The sequence below is a fragment of the Rhinolophus hipposideros genome, assembly GCF_964194185.1.
Source record: "Rhinolophus hipposideros genome assembly, chromosome: 24".
NCBI lineage: Eukaryota > Metazoa > Chordata > Mammalia > Chiroptera > Rhinolophidae > Rhinolophus > Rhinolophus hipposideros.
Window position 1 is genome coordinate 11366130 of NC_138070.1, and position 23590 is coordinate 11389719.

Genomic DNA, 23590 nt, shown 5'->3' on the forward strand with positions numbered 1-23590 from the left:
AGTCTAATGTACATTCACCTATGTCGTAAGACCACTGCATTCCAGTGAGAATTCCTTCATAAGACCCCAAAGTGAATTATCTGATAGATAGGGTCTTGGTCTTTATATTAACTACTATGGGCAAATTACTTAGCCTCTTGAAGTCTCTCAATTTTCTTTATACGTGACCCCGGACATTATGAAATTTGGAGAAGAAATGATATCAGATGTAACATCAGCTGAAAACACTCTCGTGGGTCATTAATCTAACTAAAATATTAGTATCTCCATTCACCAACAATAAAAACTCAAAAGACACATCTCAAAGGCCCAAGAAATCAGATGAGCAATTCTGAAAAACATAGAAACAACTTTTTTCTAGGTGACAGATCAGCCCAATGTGAACTTTTCTTACAGAAAAAGAAAAAAAATAAAATTAAAAAGATTCCATGAAATTCCCTTTTCCTAATTTTTTAAAATAAGGTCAGTAATCTTGCCCTTAAATGATTACAATTTTTAAAATACATAATTCTAAAGTTTCCTCAGGGCTTCCTCTGGTATCACGGTTCGTTCCCAGTCCATGCTTTTCCTTTGTTACAAATGCACTGTGGGGCGATGCATAATAACCTAAAAATCTGAGTTTAAGGTGCCACAACAATAAAAATACCTAGCAGTAAAAGCCTGTAGCCCATGGGCTTCATATACTTGTCAGTAACCCCATTCAAAAGTATAATGTAGAAAGAAATGCTAACGGGAAAAGCCACAGAACTAGGCCTACTCTTTGAGGCTGTGTAAAAAGAAGAGATAGGCCGATAAAGCAAAAATGAGAAACCATTATATATATTTTTTCAGTTTGCAAGTCTGTTTAAAACATACTCATCACTTATTTATCTAGTAATTGAAAAACTATTTCTAAATTCCTTTTTTTCTTTTTGCTGTTCACTTTCGGATCACTCTGTGGCTTGGACGAGAAGATTATAGAGAAAGAGTAAAACCAAAATAAATAAATCAATATCGTATTGCTACCAACCATGAGAAGTGAAGAGAGGTTTCAACATGGATTTGATTATCTGTTATACTGGACCTTCATTTTGCCATGATCTTGCTCTTACTTTTGTGTCATTTAAGTAATTTTACTCCTTTTTCATTTGAGTCGGGATCCATGAAAAACAATAAGATTCATGATATATTTTTAAAAATTAGATACTTCTTTTTGATATCTCAGTGTCCTGACTTAAATATTCCTATTGAAATTAGCCTTTAAAATAATATAATAGGTAGTAGAACTGTAGTACTTGGTAATATACATTAAAACATCCATACCAATAGACTGTACAAAATGGGACATGGAATCCGAAGACATCATACCACTTTTCCCTTCCATTATTTTTTTTTCTCCCTAAAACCACTAGATTCAAATACTACCGATCTCTGATAAACTTCCATTAACCCCACCATGATTCCCAAAGCATTACGTTTGGAGAGGGTTTTCCAAAAAAAAACAACTGATTTTGTGGCTACAGCAACAGCCTATCAGCTACTCTGTTTTTAACTTACTAGAGAGTCAGGGGCCCTTTAGCAAATAAAGAGTCCAGTCAGAGAGACCGATCCCCGCTGGGCACTATAAAGACTTAGGATTCAGAGGGGTTCCTGAGGACTTTGCCCAGAGCCCTGAGGGGGCCAAGTGGGGAAGCGGCTTTCATTATCCACAGAGAAGAAGCCGGTGATGGGTGATGTGCACACAGAGGAGCTCTGGGTGAGTCCCCAAATATGAGCGTGAGATCACTCTGGCATGGCAGTAATATTATTATCTTACTGGGAGGAGGTTATGAATATATGATATGGGAATGAGGGTGTGGCAAGTGAGAAAAGAGGAGAACCTGTCCCAGAGGGGAAAACCCACTGGGTATAATGTCTGCTTCACGTGCAAAACCTGCTTATGGTGCTCTGATTCTCAGTTGGTTGTTCATCATTTCTCCTCTCATTTCAACAGGAACAGGTCTGGATAAAGGTTACAAGTCTCACAAGAGTCGGTGGTGAGTAGTAATATTCCATAAATACCATACTTCTTCTTTTGTCAGATATCATGGCATGAAGATAATTATTATTTAATATTTCATGCTTTATTTAGACTCAAAAGCATGTGTTTTTAGAGATGCCTAACAATCACTACCAAATACATAGTGGACATTTTAAGATCTCCATTACACAGCATTGTATTTATTTAAAATGAAACAATTGTCCATGAACGAGATGACAAGAAACTTCTATACAAAGGAACTTAAAGGCAGGCTTATTATTTATAAGCAGTCTACGTTAAATTGCTTGCTTTTAGACAGTAGCAGGCATAGAAATATGGAGGTGCTTTAACTTCCATTTTCCCTATATTTGGGTTTTTAAAGATTATAATCCATCATCAATTCCAAAGATAATCGAAGCCTTTAAAAGACCCGAGAAATAAAAGTGGAAATCAGGTTTAAAAAATAGGACAAGAAAAAAAGAATCATTTCTGGGTCGGCCTTGGATGATGTCATCACAGGTTCTAAATGGAATAGCCAAGCAGCGTACACTAACTCTTCCTGCACATGTAACCTCTAACATCAATTTGGGCAAAACAACTGATATTTCAATCATTTTCTGGCTGAGAAGTGAGATTGAGAAGCGAAAGATTAAAGAGAGTTTAGAGTGCCAAGGATGAAACGATACGAGTGTGTGTGAGTGAGTGTGTGAGTGAGTGTGTGAGTGTGTGAGCGCGCACGCGCACGCGCTGGGGACCAAGGGGAGGAGGCATGAAAACTAACTCTTCCAGCACACACCCCTTTTGCTACTACAAGGGCATCCAGCAATCACATTTGCAATAGTAAAAATGCTGAAGGATCCTACAGTATCTTTTCTTCCACGACCGTCCCTATCCTCTCCTACAAAGCCCTCCTTGCTTTACTGGTGCCAGGAAATTCTTCAGGGGTTAAACGGGGAAGTGCAGCCACTACCATTGTTGCAATAAATAAATGAATGAACCAGAACGAACCAGCAATCCATCGCTGGGAAGCAAGTATTCTTATTTTCTACAATTATATACAGTAGCCAGCAACCACATATTTTTTAAAAATTGTTTTATCTTTTGATGTGTGTGTATACATTATAGACACACATGAATCTATACAAAAAGAAGCATAGAGCCCTGCACACACACACAGCAAATACCTTTAAAATATTTTTAGCATTATTATTTTAATGAAAAGACAAACAGCTTTTTAAAAACTGAACATGTTAGCAACTTCATTTTAAAGCCCTTTTTATCTTGCATATACAGCATATATAAATACACACCACACACACACACACACACACACACACACACACACACACACACAAAGGCTTTTTTTTTTTCCCATGCAGTAGACAATGCTAAAATATCTGAGATCAGGTTGCTATGCCAACAGATTTTTTTCTAAAATGAATAAAATTATTAGGAGGGAGAAAACATTCTTGACTCCTTTCCTCCCATCCATGAAGCCGAGAGAGGCTCAGGGAGGTCGAGAGGCTGCCAGATGGGGAGGAGGGGAAGGAAGGGAAGGTGAGTAGAGGGGTGTTTGCTTACCAAAGATGCTGATTTGATCGTGGCAAAGCGCTCTCTGTTCCGGTAGTGGAGGGCCTGGCTCTGAACTGACTGGGTAGGCCGCGGCTCAGGCCTGGGATCGCCGTGGCCCGCCTCATCCCTTATGAATACATGATCCTGCAGAAATGGATAAAAACAAGGAGAAAGTCCAGCTGTGCTCTTTCCTCGCCGGCTGCCTCTCTCTCACCCCTCTTTCTGCACAAGCACTGCTGTTTGAAATGCATAGTTTAGCTCTCTGCTAGTCCCCGCAGCTCCCACGGTACAAAATGAATAAGCAACACATTGCAGCCTTCAGTTAGGAATGTCAGCTGATCGCTAGTGGGATGCCTTCTGAATCCCTGGCAGGCTTTTTCTTTACCTCCAGAATTACATATATGCAAAAGAAAAAAAGAATAGAAAAAACAATGCAATGTACAGACTCCTTAGAACAGTTTGTTTAAAACGCTGCAACCAAATAATTCCTTTAAAAATGTCATGTCCATGTCTAGCAAGGAGGATGCTGGTTGCTTTTAACATAAAAGCGAGCCTCCGCCTCATTCCCTTGAAAGATCTGCTTTCTCAATTTAATTTTATTTGAGATCTGTTCGGTAGGATCATCGTTCTGCCTAGAATCAGTGTAGGCTTGTGCTGAATTGCCTCTCTATCTTGTGCTGGGAAGATTCGGCAGTCACTGAGGGATCCTGCTTTCCAGTCATGATCGTACACAGTTCTAGCACCTTCTCTCTACAGCTTCTGAAAGGATTTTTTTTTTTTTTTTAGATTTAAAGAGACAGGCATACAATTTTAACCAAATGATACTTTCACAAATTCTTCCTCAACTCAGTCTCAGTATGGTCACCAGGGTGAGTAAAGCTGGAATTTAATGCCCTTGACTGATTTAATCAAGTCTTATGCTTCTTGATAGGCAAAGATGATTAATCTTATTGCAACGCCCAGTGAAAAATAACATTCCCTGGAAGGTAGTAATGGATGTTTCTTAAAAGCAACTGAAATGACTTTTAAAGGGGAAAATGCTTTCAAAGGGTGATGCGTCTCTCTATAAAAGATGAAGTGGTCAGTCAGTAAGTAGTTCTAACCCATCAGAAAAGATACTGTAATAATTAATAGCTCAAAAACATGTACAACCATGGGGGATTTTTAAATAGTACATGTTCAGGACAGTGAAGGAGAAATTAATTCTCTTACTGCCCTAGGGTTTTAGGAGAAACCATTTGTGAGAAGTCAGTTTTGTATTTTGTCCATGACTATTCAAAATTTTTAAATAATTTCCTTCATCAGCCAACAAAATTAAAGGTTTAAAAAACACAAAATTTTATTGTATAGACTAAAATTTTGAAAAGTCAAAACACCTATCTGCCTCGAGGGATGTTCAATTTTACATCCAGGTTTTTACGTAAAAGCCAAGAGCAAAAATAAAATTTATCATTGGGCTGATTTTCTTTCTTCTTTCATAAATTTCAAATGCTTCAGAATGTTGGGAAGATATCTTACCATTGCATCTATCTTTAGAGATTTTTCCCCCCCTAATACATTGTATTGTGGTCTATTTTGTTTTCAAATAATGAAGGGACTTTAAATGCCATTGAGGGACATATATCAAATTTAAGGGATGTTCTACCACTGTACTGTCCAATAAGATAGCCACTAGTCACATATTTAAATTAAATAAAATGTAAAATTCAGTTCTTAAGTCCCATCAGCTATGTTTCAAGGTAGACACTAATTCTGGCTACCTTACTGAACAGTGTAGATATAGATAATTTCCATCACTGCAGAAAGTTCTATTTGAAAGTGCCACAGGTTAAAAATGTACCTCAATCCATATTTTTGAAATTTATTTTTTTAAAAAAGTACTTGATAGGTCAATTAAAATTTTCTACACTATTTTCTGGGAAATCTAAACTCTTATTTCACACGGCAGAAAAAGATTAGGTGTGGGGCTGAGATTTACGTAGTACGTTTAGGTTCTAGAGAGACAGGCACTGGGATCTGCTACCATTCACATTGCTGAATATTTGTTAATAAATTACATTTATCTCCAAATTTGATCTTACTTAATATTACAGTCCCCGGAAATCAAGAAGCTTTTAAATGCCAGCAATCAGAACAAAAGACTAGGTAGAGGCCTGTGGTTTTACAGGAGGCCTTGCTAAGTCACAGTTTTGGTGAGGGTTAATTAGCTAACATTAAGTGCGTTGACTGAGAAGGAGACCTGAAATGATGGCAGCCGCTAAGCTTCAAATTGTTATAATTTGATTTACAAAGATGACCCGTGACACTAGACTCCACATTGTTCACATAATAGAATAAAACAAAGTATGTGCAAATATGCCTAATTTTAATATTACTGCTTTGTTTTCTGTCAGATAAAAATGAACACTTTTGGGTTAGGATCTTGATTATCAAATTAAAAGTCACATTGTATTAGCTAAGTTTTTTAACTCAAGGATATTGCAGTACACTGGAAAAGTTAAAACTTGAAATTACAGTGATTTTAGCTGACACATAACTAATAACCCAGTAAGGTTTATATGAAAAATAATGCTATATTAGTAGTCTAAAGAATAGGTCCAAAATTTTAATCTTCTTTAAGTATAACATAATGCTAACAGTATAATCTTTGCTTTATACGCTAAAAATATTTTTCCTTTTAGAAAAGAATTCTTGTTTTCCACAGCATCTTCATAACAGAGATCACCAATAAATACTGAGTGTCTTCAAATATTATGCAAGAGACCAGAAAATGGGGCAAAATTTTAGGCTAACAGTCGATATACATTTCAAGTACATAGGAAAATGATTTTTAAAACATTCAGCTCCTTTGCATCAAACAAATTCAAAACTCTGAAGATAACATAAATAATGAAGCCATTTTAAAATTGGGGGATGTGACTTGAGAAGCAAGTACAAAAAAATTAAACTATCTACTTTACTGGATATATTGTCTGTTGGTTATATCGCCCCTTCAAGTAGCAGTACCTTTGAAAATGATTAAACCTGGCTCCTGAAGTTTCTGATCCGAACACATTTTAAAATTAAGGGTTGAAAAGGTCAAATTGCTATTTTATGCAGTTAGGGACCAATGCAGATTATTTACAAATGATGATGAGAGGGCCAACATCTTCTTTGATGTTGAAAAATGATTTTAGAATATTAAGAACAATTATTGTGTTCTACGTTACTAAGACAAAGTATACCACTTGGTTATAATTTATCTTTAAAACATTACCCAAGAATAAACAAACTAGTTTTTGCAATACCAATATGATCGGGGACCAGTTTTAAGTAAATTTATGTTAACCAGATAAATTTATAACATTTTCATCATAAAAAATAAAACTTCTGCAGATAAAAAAAAGAAAAAGCTGTCACAACGTTTGTTCAAAATCTTTAGTAAGAATTGAACTTTTTAAAAATATAGTGAAATATGTGAAGTATGAGGCACAAACTTTACTTTTATACATTGGACAATGCATAATTATTTAGAAGTTTTTCCTTAAGTGTCTGAATAGTTATGCTTCTAAAATGAAGATTTACGGTGTAGTCACTTGTTCCGAGTTTCTAGCTTAACTTGAAATTAACCGTGGAAATCATTCATCTAGGCTTTGTCAAGTTTTGGGTATATCTTTATCACATTAATCATACTTGCCTGTCTGTGCATGAGATTATGGGCTTTTTAAAAGCAGAGTAAATGTGGTTTGAAAAATCTCAGTTACTCCAGCACCTAGCATAGTGCCTGATACTTAGTAGGCATTCAGTAAATGTTTGCTAAATAAATAAGTTCAAGAATATAGGTTTGACATGCTGGGGAAATGATATTTTCTCTTATATTATTTATCAGAATTCAAATCTGTATTTCACAAACACCTGCCACTCTGTAGTCTAAGCAAGTTGTAAAATAGTGACACACACCTTAACATTGGGGTAAGGGCGGTGGGGAGAAGGGAATCTAAAAATGGCTTTTATCTGGTGATGAAAAATCTTTTAATAGATTCCAATACTACTCATGCTGTGGAGAAAAGATCAGCAAACCCATCGTCTCTCTTTTGTTTTGTTTATTTTGGAATTACTAAATTATTGCCCAAGCAGGTGTAGCTAGAAAAAGCGAGGGCTACAGGAAGGGTCGAGAAGATGGAAAAGGATACCTTAACCTGGAAGGATAGCTGTTAGGGAGAAAAAATGACTAGCAGGATCCTGAGGATAAAGACGTTACTATAGAGAGGTGGTTTCTATGGCTCCTCTGGTTAAGAAACATTACCTTCATATGTTCATTTACTTTTACTTTGCCAAATGTGAGTTGAAGAGTCAAAAAATCGGCCCTGCTCTTCAGCAAAAATAATCGGAATGGCCACTGAAGCAAGTGAAAATTAAACTAGAACTTCCTGTCCCCTCAAGGACGTCTTTTTTTTTCTCCCACGAAAATGGTGAGAGCTGTTCTTTTTTAAAAGAAGAAAAGAAATTGACTAAGAGGAAGGGCCAAGTAAAGCTTTAGGAGTTAGGACAGAATGATTTTTTAAAAATAATCTCTAAAAGGGGGCCATGATGACGAGAGTTCTTTAGGGATACATAACAAATTAATGGACTAATACTTTTAATATATTACAGTCTAAGGACCTATATTAATAGAAGGCAGCAGCAGGCAAAGATAACGAATTTTACCCTTTAACAAAATAAATATACCTTTTAGTTGACAAATTAAGAAACTAGACTCTGTTGTTTAGGAGGACATTAAGATCTGTTTGTACTACTATATAGCCAATAATGTTAAAAGAGGAGGGTGGAGGCTCAGAAGCAGGCTTGGTGACAGCCAAAAACTAATCTGGATTAAAAGTTTGTACTGGAATCATTTGTGAATAAATAATCAACAATAAGGGTGCAGCGTTGTTTCCTATAAAAGTTCACAAAACATTTATTGAGTGCTTCCAACGTGACTGACACTGTGCTTGGTGGTAGGTGAAGAGAGAGGTCCTCGAGGAACCACCAGTCCAGAGAGATGGTGAGATTCTTATTATTGGAAAAAGCAGTGTGGCAACACTAGCAAGGGGGAAATAAACAAGTGCTTCAGGTTTATTTTGTCAGAATATACTTTTAGACTTAGTAAAGCATTCTTGTTTAAAAGGAAGATTAGATTAGGATCCCTTCCAGGCCCAGCAAAGACCAGTCGAGGCAAAGACTGGAGAGAAAAAAGTAACCTGAAATTCTGATGTCAAAGGACATTTGTCAGTGGCCCACTTTATATTTTGGGGGCTTGATTGGTGATCGATCTGTTCTGCTAAAATCAGGGCATCTTTATCCTGGATGCAGAGCAGTTCATTGCAAGTCACGCTCTTACTAGTTTCACAGGGCCTTTATAATTAAGTTTACTTCCTATATAAAATGGTAATGTTTCATACGCATGATTTGACTATTTCAGGGGGTGTCTGCTTGACAAATCTAGGGGACAAAAAAATTCCCCACCCTTATTCTTACATGTTGGTATTTATTAGGAATGTTTTTTATTGTTTAGAGGGTTATTATTGGAGAAACGCTTCATTTAAGTCTTTCCAACCATAAAGATGATACCTAAAATTATTTAACCCTTTTAATCCACTATGTTCAATGAATCAACATAGCATGATGTTTAGTATCTGGTAATTAATTCATTCCCCGTGTTTTGTCATGTTGTTGTTGTTGTTCATTCATTCCATGACTATTTCCTGAGTGTCTACGCCACGCCAGTCACGTTACAGGCGTTGAGATACCGTGCAGAACAAGGCAGCCATAGTCTTTGCCCTAATAAAATATACATTCTACTCATAAAATAATAAACAAGTTAATACATAATGTACTTTTAGATAGTGACAAATATTAAATAGAAAATAAAATAGGATAATGAGATAATGGATAGAACGTTGTTTATAATATGACAATTTAGTGATATACAGGCTTTTCTAAGATTCTGGACCTGAATCCATGCAAAACTGGTAAATGTTTTGTATAACCGTACTGATTGGTTTCTTTCAAAAATAATCTTTGTGGTTACAAATGATGACAGACTCAGAAAGGCACCCAGCTCCCCCTTTTAAGGAAGGACATGCTGCTGGCAGTCTTTGGCTGTCAGCTCTTGCAGGGGCGGCCTCAGCTGCAGATGGCAGCCTGGCCCTTGCCCAAGTTCATACCCGTCCCAGGTTGCTCGCTTTCAGTGACTGATCTGGGGGGGGTATCAAGGCCTGGCCATTCTGGCCCCACTCTAAAGGGCCATTTTAGTTCCACAGCTCTCTGGGGTTTGGTTGAGGCTGCCACTGGACCTACATCTCAGTTCAGCTTCGCCCTCTGACCAATGCTGCTTCCTTCTCTTCTCTTCCATGGTATTCATCTCAAAGGAAACTCCTTAAACAAACAAACAAACAAACAAACAAACAAACAAAACCCTGCCATGCTAAACAATCTCAGCTCTGCTTCCTGGAGAATCCAACCTGCAATATAAATGTTACCTGTACCTACATGTAATATATTGTACTTACTGTCCCATCTGCATGGAGAAGGGACTGATCAGGGTAGTGGCTTTTAGGGGAAAAAAACCCCCAAAACAAACCCTTTTGCAAGTGAAATTTTAAGTGGAATCCAAATACATAACATAAGAGAGAAGAGCAGACCCTGTCCTGGGTGAGGTGTGGATGCAGCCTGCTCCTGAAGCACCTCTTTGTCAAATGGCTTGATTTGCTTCTTTAAAGATTACAGAAATAAAAGCACAGAATTTTAGAGCTGGAAAGCATCTCTGAAATCATACAGAATAACTCCTAATTTTACAGATGGAGTAACTAAGGCTCAGAGAGGTTTGTGAGTTGTCCAAAGTAAAATAAAACTAAGAGCTGCAGACAGAATTATGAACTAGTATCCTCATTCCTAGAGTCCATTATAAAAAATTTTCTATTGAGAGTTTAAGATCCTATTTTATTCACATTCTCAAGTGGAAAACTTTTAGGAATTCAAGAAAATCAACAAATATAAACTACCTGAATAAAGATGATATATTTTTAAATGCAGGTATATATCATATTTAACATTACATTTTCATATATAATATATTCTATTTTTATAGCCTGCTTATATTTTTTCCTTTTTTTATTGTGGTAAAATACATATAAATTTACCATATTAACCATTTTTAAGTGTACAGGTTCAGTGCTATTAAATATATTTATAATGTTGTGCAACCATTACCACCATCCGGCTCATAACTCTTTTCATCTTGTAAAACTGAAACTCTACACCCATTAACCAACTCTCCATTTCTACCACCGTTCTACTTCCTGTCTATGTGATTCTGACTACTCTTAGTACTTTATATAATGTAATCATACAGTACTTGTCGTTTTGTGACTGGCATATTTCATTTAGCAAAATGTTCTCAGGGTTTACCCATGCTGTAACATGTGTCAGAATTCCCTTCCTTTTTAAAGCTAAATAACATTCCATTGTATGTATATACTTTTTGCTTAGCCATTCGTCCATTGATGGACCCTTGGGTTGCTTCCACATTTCAGTTACTGTGAATAATGCTATAACGAAGATGGGTGTACAAGTATTTCTTTGAGACCCTGTTTTTAATTCTTTTGGGTATACGAGTATACCCAGAAATGGAATTACTGGATCATACGGTAATTCTATTTTTAATTTTTTTAGGAACTGCCGTACTGTTTTTTCACAGCAGCTGTATCATTTTACATTCCTACCAACAATGCACAAGGGTTCTAATTATCCCACATCCTTGTCAACACTTATTGTTTTCTGTGTTTTGTTTTGTTTTTGATAGTAGACATCCGACTGGGTGTGAGGTGGTATCATCTCACTTCATGTTTTGATTTGTATTTCCCCAATGATTAATGATGTTGAGCATCTTTTCATGTGCGTATTGGTTATTTGTATATCTTCTTTGGAGAAATGTCTAATCAAGTCCTTTGCTCATATTTGATTTGGGTTGTTTGTTTTTTGGTTGTTGAGTTTTAGGAGTTATCTGTATAGTCTAGATATTACTCCCTTATTAGATATGCAAATATAACATATGTAAAATATTAGTGGTACAAATATGATTTACAAATATTTTCTCCCATTCTGTGGGTTGTCTTTTCATTCTATAGTGTCTTTTGATTAGCCTGCTTATATTTTAAAGTTAACTCATTCAAAGTTTTATTTGCAAAAATGTTTCAATTTTCTCCCATCACATTTCCTCTATATACCTCATAATAAAAAAGAAATACATTATGTAACTTAAATTCTTCCTGGCAAACATTTCTTGTGGACCAAACACAACTACCTTCTATTTCAAAATAAAAATTAACACCCATTCTTCTTAAGTGATTACACCAGGGAGAAAAAAATATTGAAAGTCACATATTACCACAAGAAAGTTCTATTCCAGCACACCAAAATTAAAATTAAACCCCCCAGTGAGTGTGAGACCAGATTCTTCTTTCTTGCTGATTATACGAGTAGTATCTTTCTTCTAATTTTGGGTGCTCATTTAAGAGGTCCTGGAGTAAAAAGATCCAACAGAATTTCTCTTGTTTTGCTCTCTATACCCATCGAACCCCAAAGGGATTAGAAAGGAAAGAGCCAGATGTCAGATCCATGATAGCAACTTCTAAAAAGAGAACCTAGCAAAACCTTCTTTTCTACCCTTCAAATATATGATCACTAGCCTGTGTTCAAAGAAGACCAGCTGGCAATGCGGAACTCTTAGCAGATTTTTGCATTTCCTCAAAATGCTTCCATGGCTTTCTTATAACCTGGGTCCTTGCTGTCTGTCTGCTCTCAATTGACTCTCCACATGGCTCACCATGCTCTGCCTCTGACCTTTCCCCTCTTCTTTAAACATACAAAGTTTGTCTCAGGTACTTGGCACTTGTTGCTTTCTGACTCACACCCATCTCTCACCCCAAGTTAGCTAACATCCACTTGTCTTTAAAGTTTTAGTTTAAATGTCACTTCATTGGGTAGGCTTTGCATTTCTCCCTGCTAGATTAAATCCTCCTTTTACCTGGAACAAGTTTCATAATTGTATGATACAGTTATTAGTATGATTACTTGCCTAATCTCCCGTACAGATAATAAGTTCCAAGGAAGCACCATGTCTGTTTTATATCCTTTGTACCCACAGTTCCTGGCACATAGTAGAGGTCTCCACCAATATTAGTTGAATAAATGAGTAAGTTAACCAGTTCAGAAAAATAAATGTGTATCCCTCTACTACTCACAACCAGGGACCAATATATTTTCTCCTGCCCTTCATCCTTACCTGTTCAATTTTCTTTTCCTCCCAAGAAAAATGCACAACCAATAGAAGTCTAAGTGAAAATAATTCTTAAACATGCTCTCTCACTGGAATTAGAATGTGATCGCTACCATTTATTAAAATAAGTACATACACACCTCAAATATACCTAATAAGGAAAAAAATTATAAGGGATTTTTTTCTATAATTCCATACTATGGATTTCTTACCGAAGGTCAGTCAAAACACTTGGGAATTCCTCCAAAGAATTATTGATAATTCTGTGAAACACTCACTTTAAAGAAATTGCTTTGAAAGAAGCTTAAAATTTTTTTTCCTATAAAGTATTTTAACTTATTAACCATGATAGGCTTGTATAAAATGAGGATCTTCAACTGGAAAAGTAAAGTAAAAATAAATAAATAAACAGAATCATTCATTCAAAAGTCAGAATATCTAAGCTGAGAGAGCTAGTCTTAGAAGAACTAGAAACAATAAATCCAAGAAACAACAGAAAAGAGTAGAAAGTGTTTCTAAAACAAATAGTACCTTGGGAATATACATTAAGAAACATACTCTGAAAGAGCACACTTCTAAGAGGGCACACCCAAGGGGTTTGACTCAGGAAGCTTTTAAGGTCTACAGTCTTTTATTTATTTATTTATTTTAAATCCAGATGCTCACTTAACATTAATCATGTGCGTTTTCACAACCTGCTAAATGTACTTTGAACACTTGCCTTTTAATGTTTGCAGAGTTCCAAATTTGAGTTAACTGATCCTCTCTTATTGGGCATTTAAAGTAATTCCATTTAACAAAAATTTTATTTCATTTTATTTATTTGTTTTTCCAGGACCCATTAGCTCCAAGTCAAGTAGTTGTTTCAATCTAGTTGTGGAGGGCGCAGCTCACTCTGGCCCATGTGGGGATCGAACCTGCAACCCCGGTGTTACGAGCATCGTGCTCTAACCAACTGAACTAACTGGCCACCCCGAGGTCTACAGTCTTAAGGTTATTGGTTTAGAGAGGGACTTACTGGTTTCTTTGACTTGGAAATTTATGGATTTAAAATCTTTTATTTATTGATGGTGGTAGACAGAATACAAGAGAGGAAGATGAAGAAACAGGCACAGATATAGCTGGCACAGTCCTTCATTACCTTTTTGCCATAAGAGAACTATCTAATGCTGGGTTTAGTCCCACATTTCTGTTGTAAAAAGGTAGTGCCTATATCGGGAAGCTAAGTGACCTAAGCTGGCTTCACTACGATGGAGAAAGCCTAGAGCTCTGAAGGGGACCGTGAAACCTACCTTCTTGTGCACAACAGAGGAAGTGGGATTTACTGTGCTTTCGTCATCATGCATCATGACAAGTTCGGAGCTGCTCTCATCCATGACCTCCTGCATGCTATTCACACTGCTGCTCTGGCTGCCTGTGCTCACAGACACGCTGGGGATGGAATGGTTGCTGCCCAGGCTGTCCATTTCCCTACTCAGGTTGGTTCCATGTTCACTGTCCTATAAAAATGGGGCACTCAGGTTAAAAAAAAAAAAATGACTGGAGATAAAGCGCCAATCCATTGACTAAGCTATTAAACATACTCAATTTTACAGTGCCAAGTTGCTTTTCTGCCAAATCTGCAAAGATAAACTTTTTATGTAGTGGCTCCACTACTCCCCCCATCATTTTCAGACAACTCAAATTTACTTCTGTGCCTTCCCCAGGGGCCATTCTGGACATGAGTCATAAGGCTCCAAATGCTTCTATCCCAGGGCTTTCCCCTGTCATATGCAACTATCATATCGTGCTGCTATTCGGTAAGCAGAATCAGGCCAGGTTTGTAAGAGACCTTCAGGAACACTGAAGAGCTAGAGAAAGACTGCAGGCGACTGGGTAGGTGACCTCTAGGATATTTGCAAATACGGCAGTGGTCACTTGAAACTAAAACAATGAAAGAGTTTTCAGAGATTTGACAAGCAATATACAATCGTTATTGAGTAACTTCATATCTAAGCAGGGATATTAATTTTACTGTCCTGGATAGGTAATTGAATTCTGCCTCCCTCAAGCAATTCTATCATGCTTACCTCTGTGATCTTATTAAGTGTATCTGTTAAATAATACTGGTATTCATCACTGCGAGTCTAAAGACTACTATTTGACAAGTGGTAAAATAATCAGAATATATAATTTATCCATCACGGTGGGATATCTTCTGATGTAAGATTAAACAATACAATTAAAGCAACTTAGTTGCAAATAAACCCTATTTTCAAAGAAGTATATGTACATATGTAACTTTAAAGAACTGTTGCTTAGCAGTATAAGGAATCACTGGCATAGGTAACTGCAGTAATTTAAAATGGTGGATAATACGTTATTATTATTAATTAATTTATTTATTTTAAGGAGAGTGCAGCTCACAGTGGCCCATGCGGGAATCGAACCGGCAACCTTGGTGTTATTAGCACCAGGCTCTAACCAACTGAGCTAACTGGCCACCCCAATACATTATATTTTTAATAGATTTATTTTCCTAATTAACGGAGATCATTTATATATATGCAACCAAGAGATTTTATAGTTCAATTCAGCTTTCTGAATTTCACTTTTATAATTATTGATAAAATAATTTTATTTTCTTTTATATTAAAAAACTAAAATAAAATTCCTCATTCCTTTCCTCCTTTTTATCTTGTTTTAGATAAGTTAAGCCATGCTCTAATACTCTTGGCTCTATCCTATGCACTTCCTGAGATCCTACTTCTTTAACCTCTATCTTCAGTACCTGTGTCCTGGCCCCTTTCCCTCTGCATGTAAATATGAAGAGGCCTGCCCCATATTTATACACCTCTCTACGTACTGCCCTTTGCGACCTTTCCTTCTTAGCCAGATTTATGAATCTTAAAATAACCAACTTTTGCTGTCTCTATTTTGTCACTTCCCATTTATTTTACAACCCACAGTGATCTTACTATTCATCCTAACTATTGCTGTAAAACTGCATTTACTAAGATCATTGAGAATGCCCTACTTGTAAAACCCAGTTAACATTTTCTTCTGGCCCTTGTCTCACTTGACCTCTCTGTGGCATCTGATGGAACTGGCTGCTCCTTCCTTGGGGACAGTGCCTTTATTTCTCTTTTCTTACATGGCACGGGCCCTCTTTTCATTCTACATTCAACTCTTTGTTTCACAATCATTTCAGTGCCCTTAACTCCCAACTAACCACCCTTTACTCAGACCTCTTTCCTATGTTCTGGAATTTTTTTCCCAACCACCTGCTGGACATCGCTGTTCAGGTATCCCGATTGCCATTACGCTTACATCAACCAATCCTTCTTAAGGCATTTGAATGAAAAACCAGGAAGTCATCTCTCCTTTGAAAACTCCATCTGTAATACTATGTCTGTAGCATAAGATGCCAGGACCTTAAACTCCATAGGCACCAAACTGAAATCATCCTAAACTTACTCTTTCTCTCCTTGTTTCTTTTTCTGTTCTTAGTACTGACATATTCTAGTTACTCAGGCTCAAGTATTCAGTCACCTTAAAGTCTTCCTCCTCTGTCATTGTCACTTTCAATGAGAAGCATTGTAATATCAAGTCTGCCTCTACAGTGTTTCTCAAAAGTGTTCTTTTTTCTTGTGTTTCCATTGACACTGCCCTTCTTATCTCTGGCATGGACGATTATCCAGAACGTCACCCATTCAAATCCACCTTACGTTCTGTTGCTAGGATAAACATCCTAAAGTACAGCACTTTCCTGAGTCTAAAATACCCTAAGCCCTCCCGCCAGAAGTCATGCACATCATGACCTCCAGACAACCTTCGCTAATCCCCACCAGCAGGCACATCTTCTCCCCACCATGGGCCCCTGCATAGTGATATCACATTATAGCTTTTCTCATATTTTGTTTTATAAAACTTATTTGATGAATGTTTCTCTGGCAAGTCTGTGTGTGTCTTAAGGCAGAGAGCATCAATTACATTTTTATCCCCAAAAGTGTCCTTCATATTGCCCCGTCCAGAACTTTCTCACACAGTAGGCACTCTCTAAGTGCTGGCTAAAATAAATTGCACCCACTTCCTCATCCTCCTGTGACTCATTCAGGGGTCCATTTCGTGTCTCTTGGAAAAGGATTTTTTTCATTTTCCGGTACTGTAGGTTATCTAGTTCCCGAACAGCGTCTTTTGTCCTCTGGATGAGGTCAATTAGGACACGTAGTGGCCGGTCTCGTCGAACAAAGTCATGCTAATTGAGGCAAAAGAAAATAACAAAAATTGATCATGAGAAAACATATTTTTAGGTGCAAGATGTAGATATAGGAGTAAATAGACATAAAACAGTTCTATGGATTGTATAGAAATAACAAGACATGATTTTCATTTCATGTAGCCTCTGCTATTATATGAAGCTCATAACAAGATAACTATATGCTTTCCTCTTTTTTCAAGCCCCATTTTTGTGGGCTGTCCTAGTGTTTACATGAGAATTCTCGAGTTTTACTTCATCATACAAGTAATAACAATGACTAGAACTTTAAAGAGTAGCTGACTGGCTTATAACTTTCAAATCTGAAATTATTTAACAAGCAAAAGCCATGCAGAAGTATAGCATATTCTTGTTATAACCTGCCTCAATCCGCCTCCCTCCCCTATTCTACCCTTTTAAAAACAGACTTGCGTATGTTTTGTTTTCTGTTTCTGTGGTCATATGAGTATATAGTGTATGCTTGAAAATATGACAGCTGTTCAACTTCTTCAGAATTTGGCAACTTCATCTTCTCTTTACAGAGTTGTACCACCAGAAATAAGGGAAAAGGGCCTCGGAGGGGTGAAAAGAACTGCCCCTGAATCCATAAACTTTTCTTGGTATAAATGGCCCCTACTTTCAATATGATCAATGATCTTTAACTCATATTCCGGTTTCCTGGTTTTCAGCCTATAGCAGGTTCAAAAGAGGGCACAAAAGTGGGAGAAAAAGGATTGAGAACTATTAGAGGTAGGGTTATTTGTTGTAAAAAGAAGTACACTTTGAAAGTTCTCTGATGGCCTGACAGAAGAAAAAGAAATTCCATGATGAACACACTGACCAACCAACCAAATAAAAATGAACAAACGTTTGTTGGCTATTTTGTAAAGGGGCAAGCGCCCCTCATATATTCCTTTTATACTCCAAGAGTTCACTAAACACTACTGTTTCTGAGCTATTAAGAAGTGAAATTATGTTCGCTGTACTTTCTTTAGAAGGCAGGAAAGCACATCACATATTTTGACAAGATTACCACAGAAAATGATTCAAAGTAGGAGGATAAAGTTTTGTTTTTTTTAAATGAAAAGGTTCAATTATGTGGAAAATTCACTTAAGTGAAATTATAATTTGAAGATATTGGGAAAATGAGATATAATGTGGTAAGCCTTAGATGATGGAATGGATTGAATTTTTTTGTCAGTAAAACAGATATAAAGAGGAACAGAACCATTGTGAGAAAAAGAAAAAAAAACTACATGTCTTGTGGTTCTTCACCCTGACTCTGCCGTCACAGATGTTGTGGCTTTTGCTCCTGCTTTTATAAAATATCTCTTCCTCTGCAAAGAGTCCTTTCTGAAGATGCAGCAACCATTCCCGGAAATAAGTGTAGCCTGCATATTTCAAGATGAGCACGAAAGGGAGAAAGGAAATTATTTTGCTACTCTAGTGCTTGCAATTATACAAGAACAAATCGGTTTTTAGTAAACTTCAAGCTATAATTTTAGGATTCCTGAATTTTAGAGCAGGAATCACTCTTAGAAATTCTTTTATTTTCAAGGTGAGGAACTTAGGCTCAGAGAGGTTAAGTGATTTACACAGCTAAATAATGGAAGAGCCAGGGCTACAACCCAGGTTTCTTTATTTTGGGGTTTGTTTTCTGGTAGCCCATTATCTTTTTAAAACATAGATTTGATCATGTCATTCATTGTGACAGATACTGTGTCCCATCTCCCCCCCATTCCAACCTCTTTTCCTTGCTTTCCTTAATGTAAGCATGAGAAAATAGAAGGGTTGAACTCCAGCCTTCTTTGCAGTTACAGATAACAATGTGACTGAGGTCTGGCCAATGAGCTATAGGCAGAAGTCCCTGGGGAAGGCTTTGTTTTATAGAACAAAAAGGTAAGGCACACGAAGAGAAGGCAGTTTGCCTTTTGCCCTTCCTCCTTTTTCCTGCCTGGAATGAAGATTTGAATCCTGGAGATGTAGGAGCCATTTTGTGACCAAGATAAAAGCCACATGCTAAGCATGGTAAAGCAGGAAGACAGAAGGAGCTTGAATCAGTGACCACACTTTGAGCTGCTTATAGCTCTGGACTGCTTATAACAACACCCCCTTTCCCAGTGTACTGGCCTTCTAAGTGCATGAGATAATCAAACCCTTACCTGTTTTAGCCTTTTAAAACTGATATACTCAGTATCTTAAAGCTATCTCACTGTTTGCAGGTCTTCTACAGCCTGTACAGATTCCTGCCTGTATTTCTAGGCTCAAATATGGTCATGCCTACTCCTCCTTCCCAACCAATGCATAGTGTATTCTAGATAATTCTTGCCTCATGCCATGTGTTTCACCCCTGGATGCTTTTGCTCATGTTTTCTGTGCCTACAACCCCATCTTCTGTTCTCTGAACTCCTACAATAAAAGGTTCTCCGATCCTTTTAAAAGAATGATTTGATTGTTCTTGGAAATAGGTTTACTTTAAACATCTAAATAATACAGAAAAAGGCATAAAATAAAATCACCCAAAAGATATAAACATCATTAAATTATGGAATATCATCGTAGACATTCTCTTTCTCTCAGAACGATGAATATCTAGAAATAATTTTACATGAGAATCTTATTAGACATGCTAATTTTAACATTAATCTATTAAATTAAGGTATACTTAAATGTAACAGAATTAGAAGAGACTGAAGTTATAAAATAATCGCTTAACTCTAGTTATAATTTCTTCACCAAGAATTACTAGTTCCTAAAAGATTCTCTAAAGTAAAGGGGAAAAAAAGATTATGTAAAGCTTTAAGAGACTGGAGTTATTTTTGTGTTTTAAAAAAACAATGTATTTTACGAACTATTACTAACCATCTACTCTGAAAAATAAGAAAATTAGCACACTTACATTTCTTTCCTATCCCTAGTTTTTATCTAGTCATTGTTATTTTTACATTGTCAATGTTTATAACATTTACATTCTGCTCTTTAACCATATCAGTGACTTTACCTTAGTTCTATATTTAAATGGATTCAATGTAAAGGTGACATTTCAACGTCAGGAAGAAAATGTGAAGAAAAAACCAGATTATTTAAAAATATTTAGGAACAACTAGATAGCTAACTGGAGAAAGAAAAGAAATTGAATTCCTTATGCTAAATTTCTGCATGACCTTCCCAAAAAATCCAGAATAAAGAATGTCCACAGAGAAATACGAATAAAAAAAATATTTTCAAGATCTACTACAAATTAATAAGGAAAGAAACCCAACAACCCAACAGACAAATGAGCAAAGATCATAGTGTGTTCACAGAAAAGGAAATAGAAATGGCTTTTGAATATATGAAAGATACTCAGACTAACTCACAATAAGAAACACAAATTAAAACGACCGTGAAAAAAAGTTTCTCACTGATCTGACTAGCAAAGTTTGGTACTCATACTTTGTTAGTATAAATTGGTACGTCTTTGGAGGACAGTTTGGCAATATCTGTTTAAATTTAAAATCCACATACTATGGTTACCAATTCTACCTCTAGGAATTTATCCTTTAGATATCTGCATGCAGGTTCAAAATGACGCATGGATATGGATATTTACTGCAGCGCAGTTTGTAATAGCAAATGATTACAAACACCATAAATGAGTTGGTTAAAAAGGTTATGGTCATTCTGAGAATATTATGGAGCCATTAAAAAGAATGAGGTAGATCGATATGTAGTAATACAGAACAATACCCAAAACACACTATAAAGTTAAAAAATCAAGGTAAAAGTGTTTATAGTTTGTATCACTGGTGCAAAAACTAAAAAGAAATTACTTCCACATGCAAAAATTATCTCTAGAAGGACATGCACAAAATTGGTGACAGTGGTTGCTAACTCTAGAGAGGGACCTAGAATGATAAAGGAGTTTTACTTCTCACACTCTACCTTCCACTGTATTTTTACCATCTGAAATTTGTATTACCTATTCAAAATGAAGACTGTAGTCTCTTTACCCATGCAAAATAAACAATAAAAAAAATTTTTTTCTGCCAATCTGACTTCAGTATTCACCACCAGTCCTTTTACCAGTTTCTCTTCTAATTCATTCTTTCTTCCTTCTTCTCTCCCTCTCGCTTTCTCTCTTTTTCTTTCTCTCTTTTTTGTTTCATCTCTAGATTGGATTTTGCTACTGAGTAATTTTTTTTTCCCTTTTAAGAAAATAAAGTTGCCTAAAGTTGTGAGGCTTGAAAATGTCATCCGTCTTTATAATTGAAGGGCATCTTAGCTGGATCACAAATCATTGGTTTACATTTTTGTTTCCTGAGAACTCTGTAAACATTATTCTATTGCTTTCTGGCTTTGAGTGTTCCTGAAGTGCTAAATCTGAAGCCAACTGGGTTTTTCACACCAAAATATTTTTTTCAGTCTATTTGTATGAAACTTCCTTTATTCTTAGAATTCAGAAATTCATCATAATATGATTTGTTGATTACTGAAGATCAGTGTTATGGTCTCTCTCCCCAGAGCTCTGCTTAAATGTCACCTTCCTAGAAAGGCCTTCCCTAACTCCTTATCTAAAACAGTAGCTCCTGTCACTCTTGAACTGTGTGTGTAGCTGTGCTTGATTTTTCTGTAAAGAATTTACCATCACCTGAAATATTACCAGGTATTTTATTTGTCTGTTTTTATACTCCTTCATTAGAATGCAGGTTCCATGAGTTCAGGAACTATCTTTTTTGTGTGTACTATTATATTACTTTTAGTGCTTAAAACAGTGCTCAACACACAGCAGACATTCAGTAGATACTTGTTGAATAAATGGTGGGCTCATTTGATTTGGCCCACCAAATTAAATAAAGCCTAAATCAAATCAAATCAAATCCAATTCCAAATATTTATTTCCAAAAAGTTTTCTTCAGGTATATCTTTAAATATTCCTGTTCTTTGTGTTTTGCATTTGTCTTCAGAAATAATAGGTTGGCATATATCTCTCCTTTGTTTTTCATATATATCATCTTCTCTATAATCATCTTTAGAATTTTTTCTTTTGCATTTAATTTTGTTTTATTTCCCTAAGTCTATCTACCATTGGAAATACCCTAGAAGGACTGGTTTGTTAGATCAGTTTGTTACTTTTGATTTTAATCATTCATGTTTTGATTTTTCTCTTTTATGTCTTTCTTTACTTCTGCCCACTTGCTTTTTATATCATTTTGTTGTCTACTGCCCTAAAAGTCATCTTTCAATCCTTGTAGTATCTTGAAGTCCCCCCCACCCACCTTAATTTTAATACAGCCCAAATTTATCTTTTTCCCTTTATGGTAATGTTTTTGGGTCCTTTTTAAAAAATCATTGCCTACTTCAAAGAAATAAAGATGTTACTTTACCTTGTATTACCTGGTGTTTGTTCTGGTTGCCATGTTTCCCTCTAGAAATATGGAACTGTTTGCTAAGGCATGTAGAATAGTGACCGAGCCAAAGTACTTTTTAATTATAAAGATAGCTGGTATTTTTAAACTTCACAAATTTAGTCAATGCAATCCTTCTGAGTTTTTCTTAAATTAAACAAAGAGTTGAAAAATATACATAGAGAAAAAGGTTGAAGAAATCTGGACTATTTTGTGCCCAAGAAAAGATATTTATATTGTAAGAGATTCCCACATATTTGACTGATACGGATGGAACACATCGGCTATGTATAAAGTCTATAATAAATTGTTACATGAAAAGAGATACTCAAAAATGAGATGTTTAAGTCAAATGAATGCCGTAACATGATACTCTCAACACCAATATGTGCGATGTAATGCAGTATAAATGTCTGCTTTATATATTTACCATATATCCTCATTGCCTGATGATTTGGCAACAACCTAAGTGAAAATCTCAGAGCTGTCATTTGAACCATTAGCAGGCTCTGTCCTGAAAACACTGTATTAAATTTCATGCAGATATTAGCCATTGGAACATCACAATAATGATCAGAGCAAGGAGAAATATTCTTTGTCATAAGTCAAAAACAGGGGTGGTGGCAAAAAAACAAGAAAAAGGCAGAGAAAAAAATAATCCACAAGGAATATATAGCATATACATTGCTGTAATCTTGCTATTTCTATGCCTAGCTACTATCTTGGAGAAATGACCTCGCAGCACGTTCTAATCCAGTTTGTCATGATTAGCTGCCACAGGAATGATTTACTATATTCCACTACAACATGACTTTAAACCCCCCTCCTCAAATATAAATTTGAAAAATTACCCGTAATAGTTCCGCTGACGTTGGCCTTTCCTGAGGTATTTTCTGCAAGCAGTAATCAACAAATCTCCTAAAAGAGTCTGTCCTGTATGTACAAATACATCAAAAGAAAATAAAATCAGGGTCTGTAGAACACAGGAATTACATAAAATAATTTTCATTCAAGGGAAAATTTTACAGTTTTGGAGATTTTTATTAAATATTTTTGGACTATCAGGAGAACTGGACGATTTTCAAATTTATGGTATC

General features: G+C 36.1%; 1 protein-coding gene across 5 annotated transcripts in view; it reads right to left on the reverse strand.

Annotated features, from left to right (window-relative positions):
* TAOK3 (TAO kinase 3) overlaps window positions 1-23590 on the reverse strand; it is a 155380-nt gene that overhangs the window by 28879 nt on the left and 102911 nt on the right. For 4 of the 5 annotated variants that reach the window (XM_081037133.1, XM_081037131.1, XM_081037132.1 and 1 more), the window contains 4 exons: window positions 23345-23426; window positions 16939-17106; window positions 14162-14368; window positions 3581-3715 (listed from right to left, as the gene is read on the reverse strand). In XM_081037133.1, the coding sequence (XP_080893259.1) occupies window positions 3581-3715; window positions 14162-14368; window positions 16939-17106; window positions 23345-23426 (592 nt within the window). The remainder of the gene's footprint in view (window positions 1-3580; window positions 3716-14161; window positions 14369-16938; window positions 17107-23344; window positions 23427-23590) is intronic. The other variant, XM_081037134.1, reaches the window with a different exon arrangement.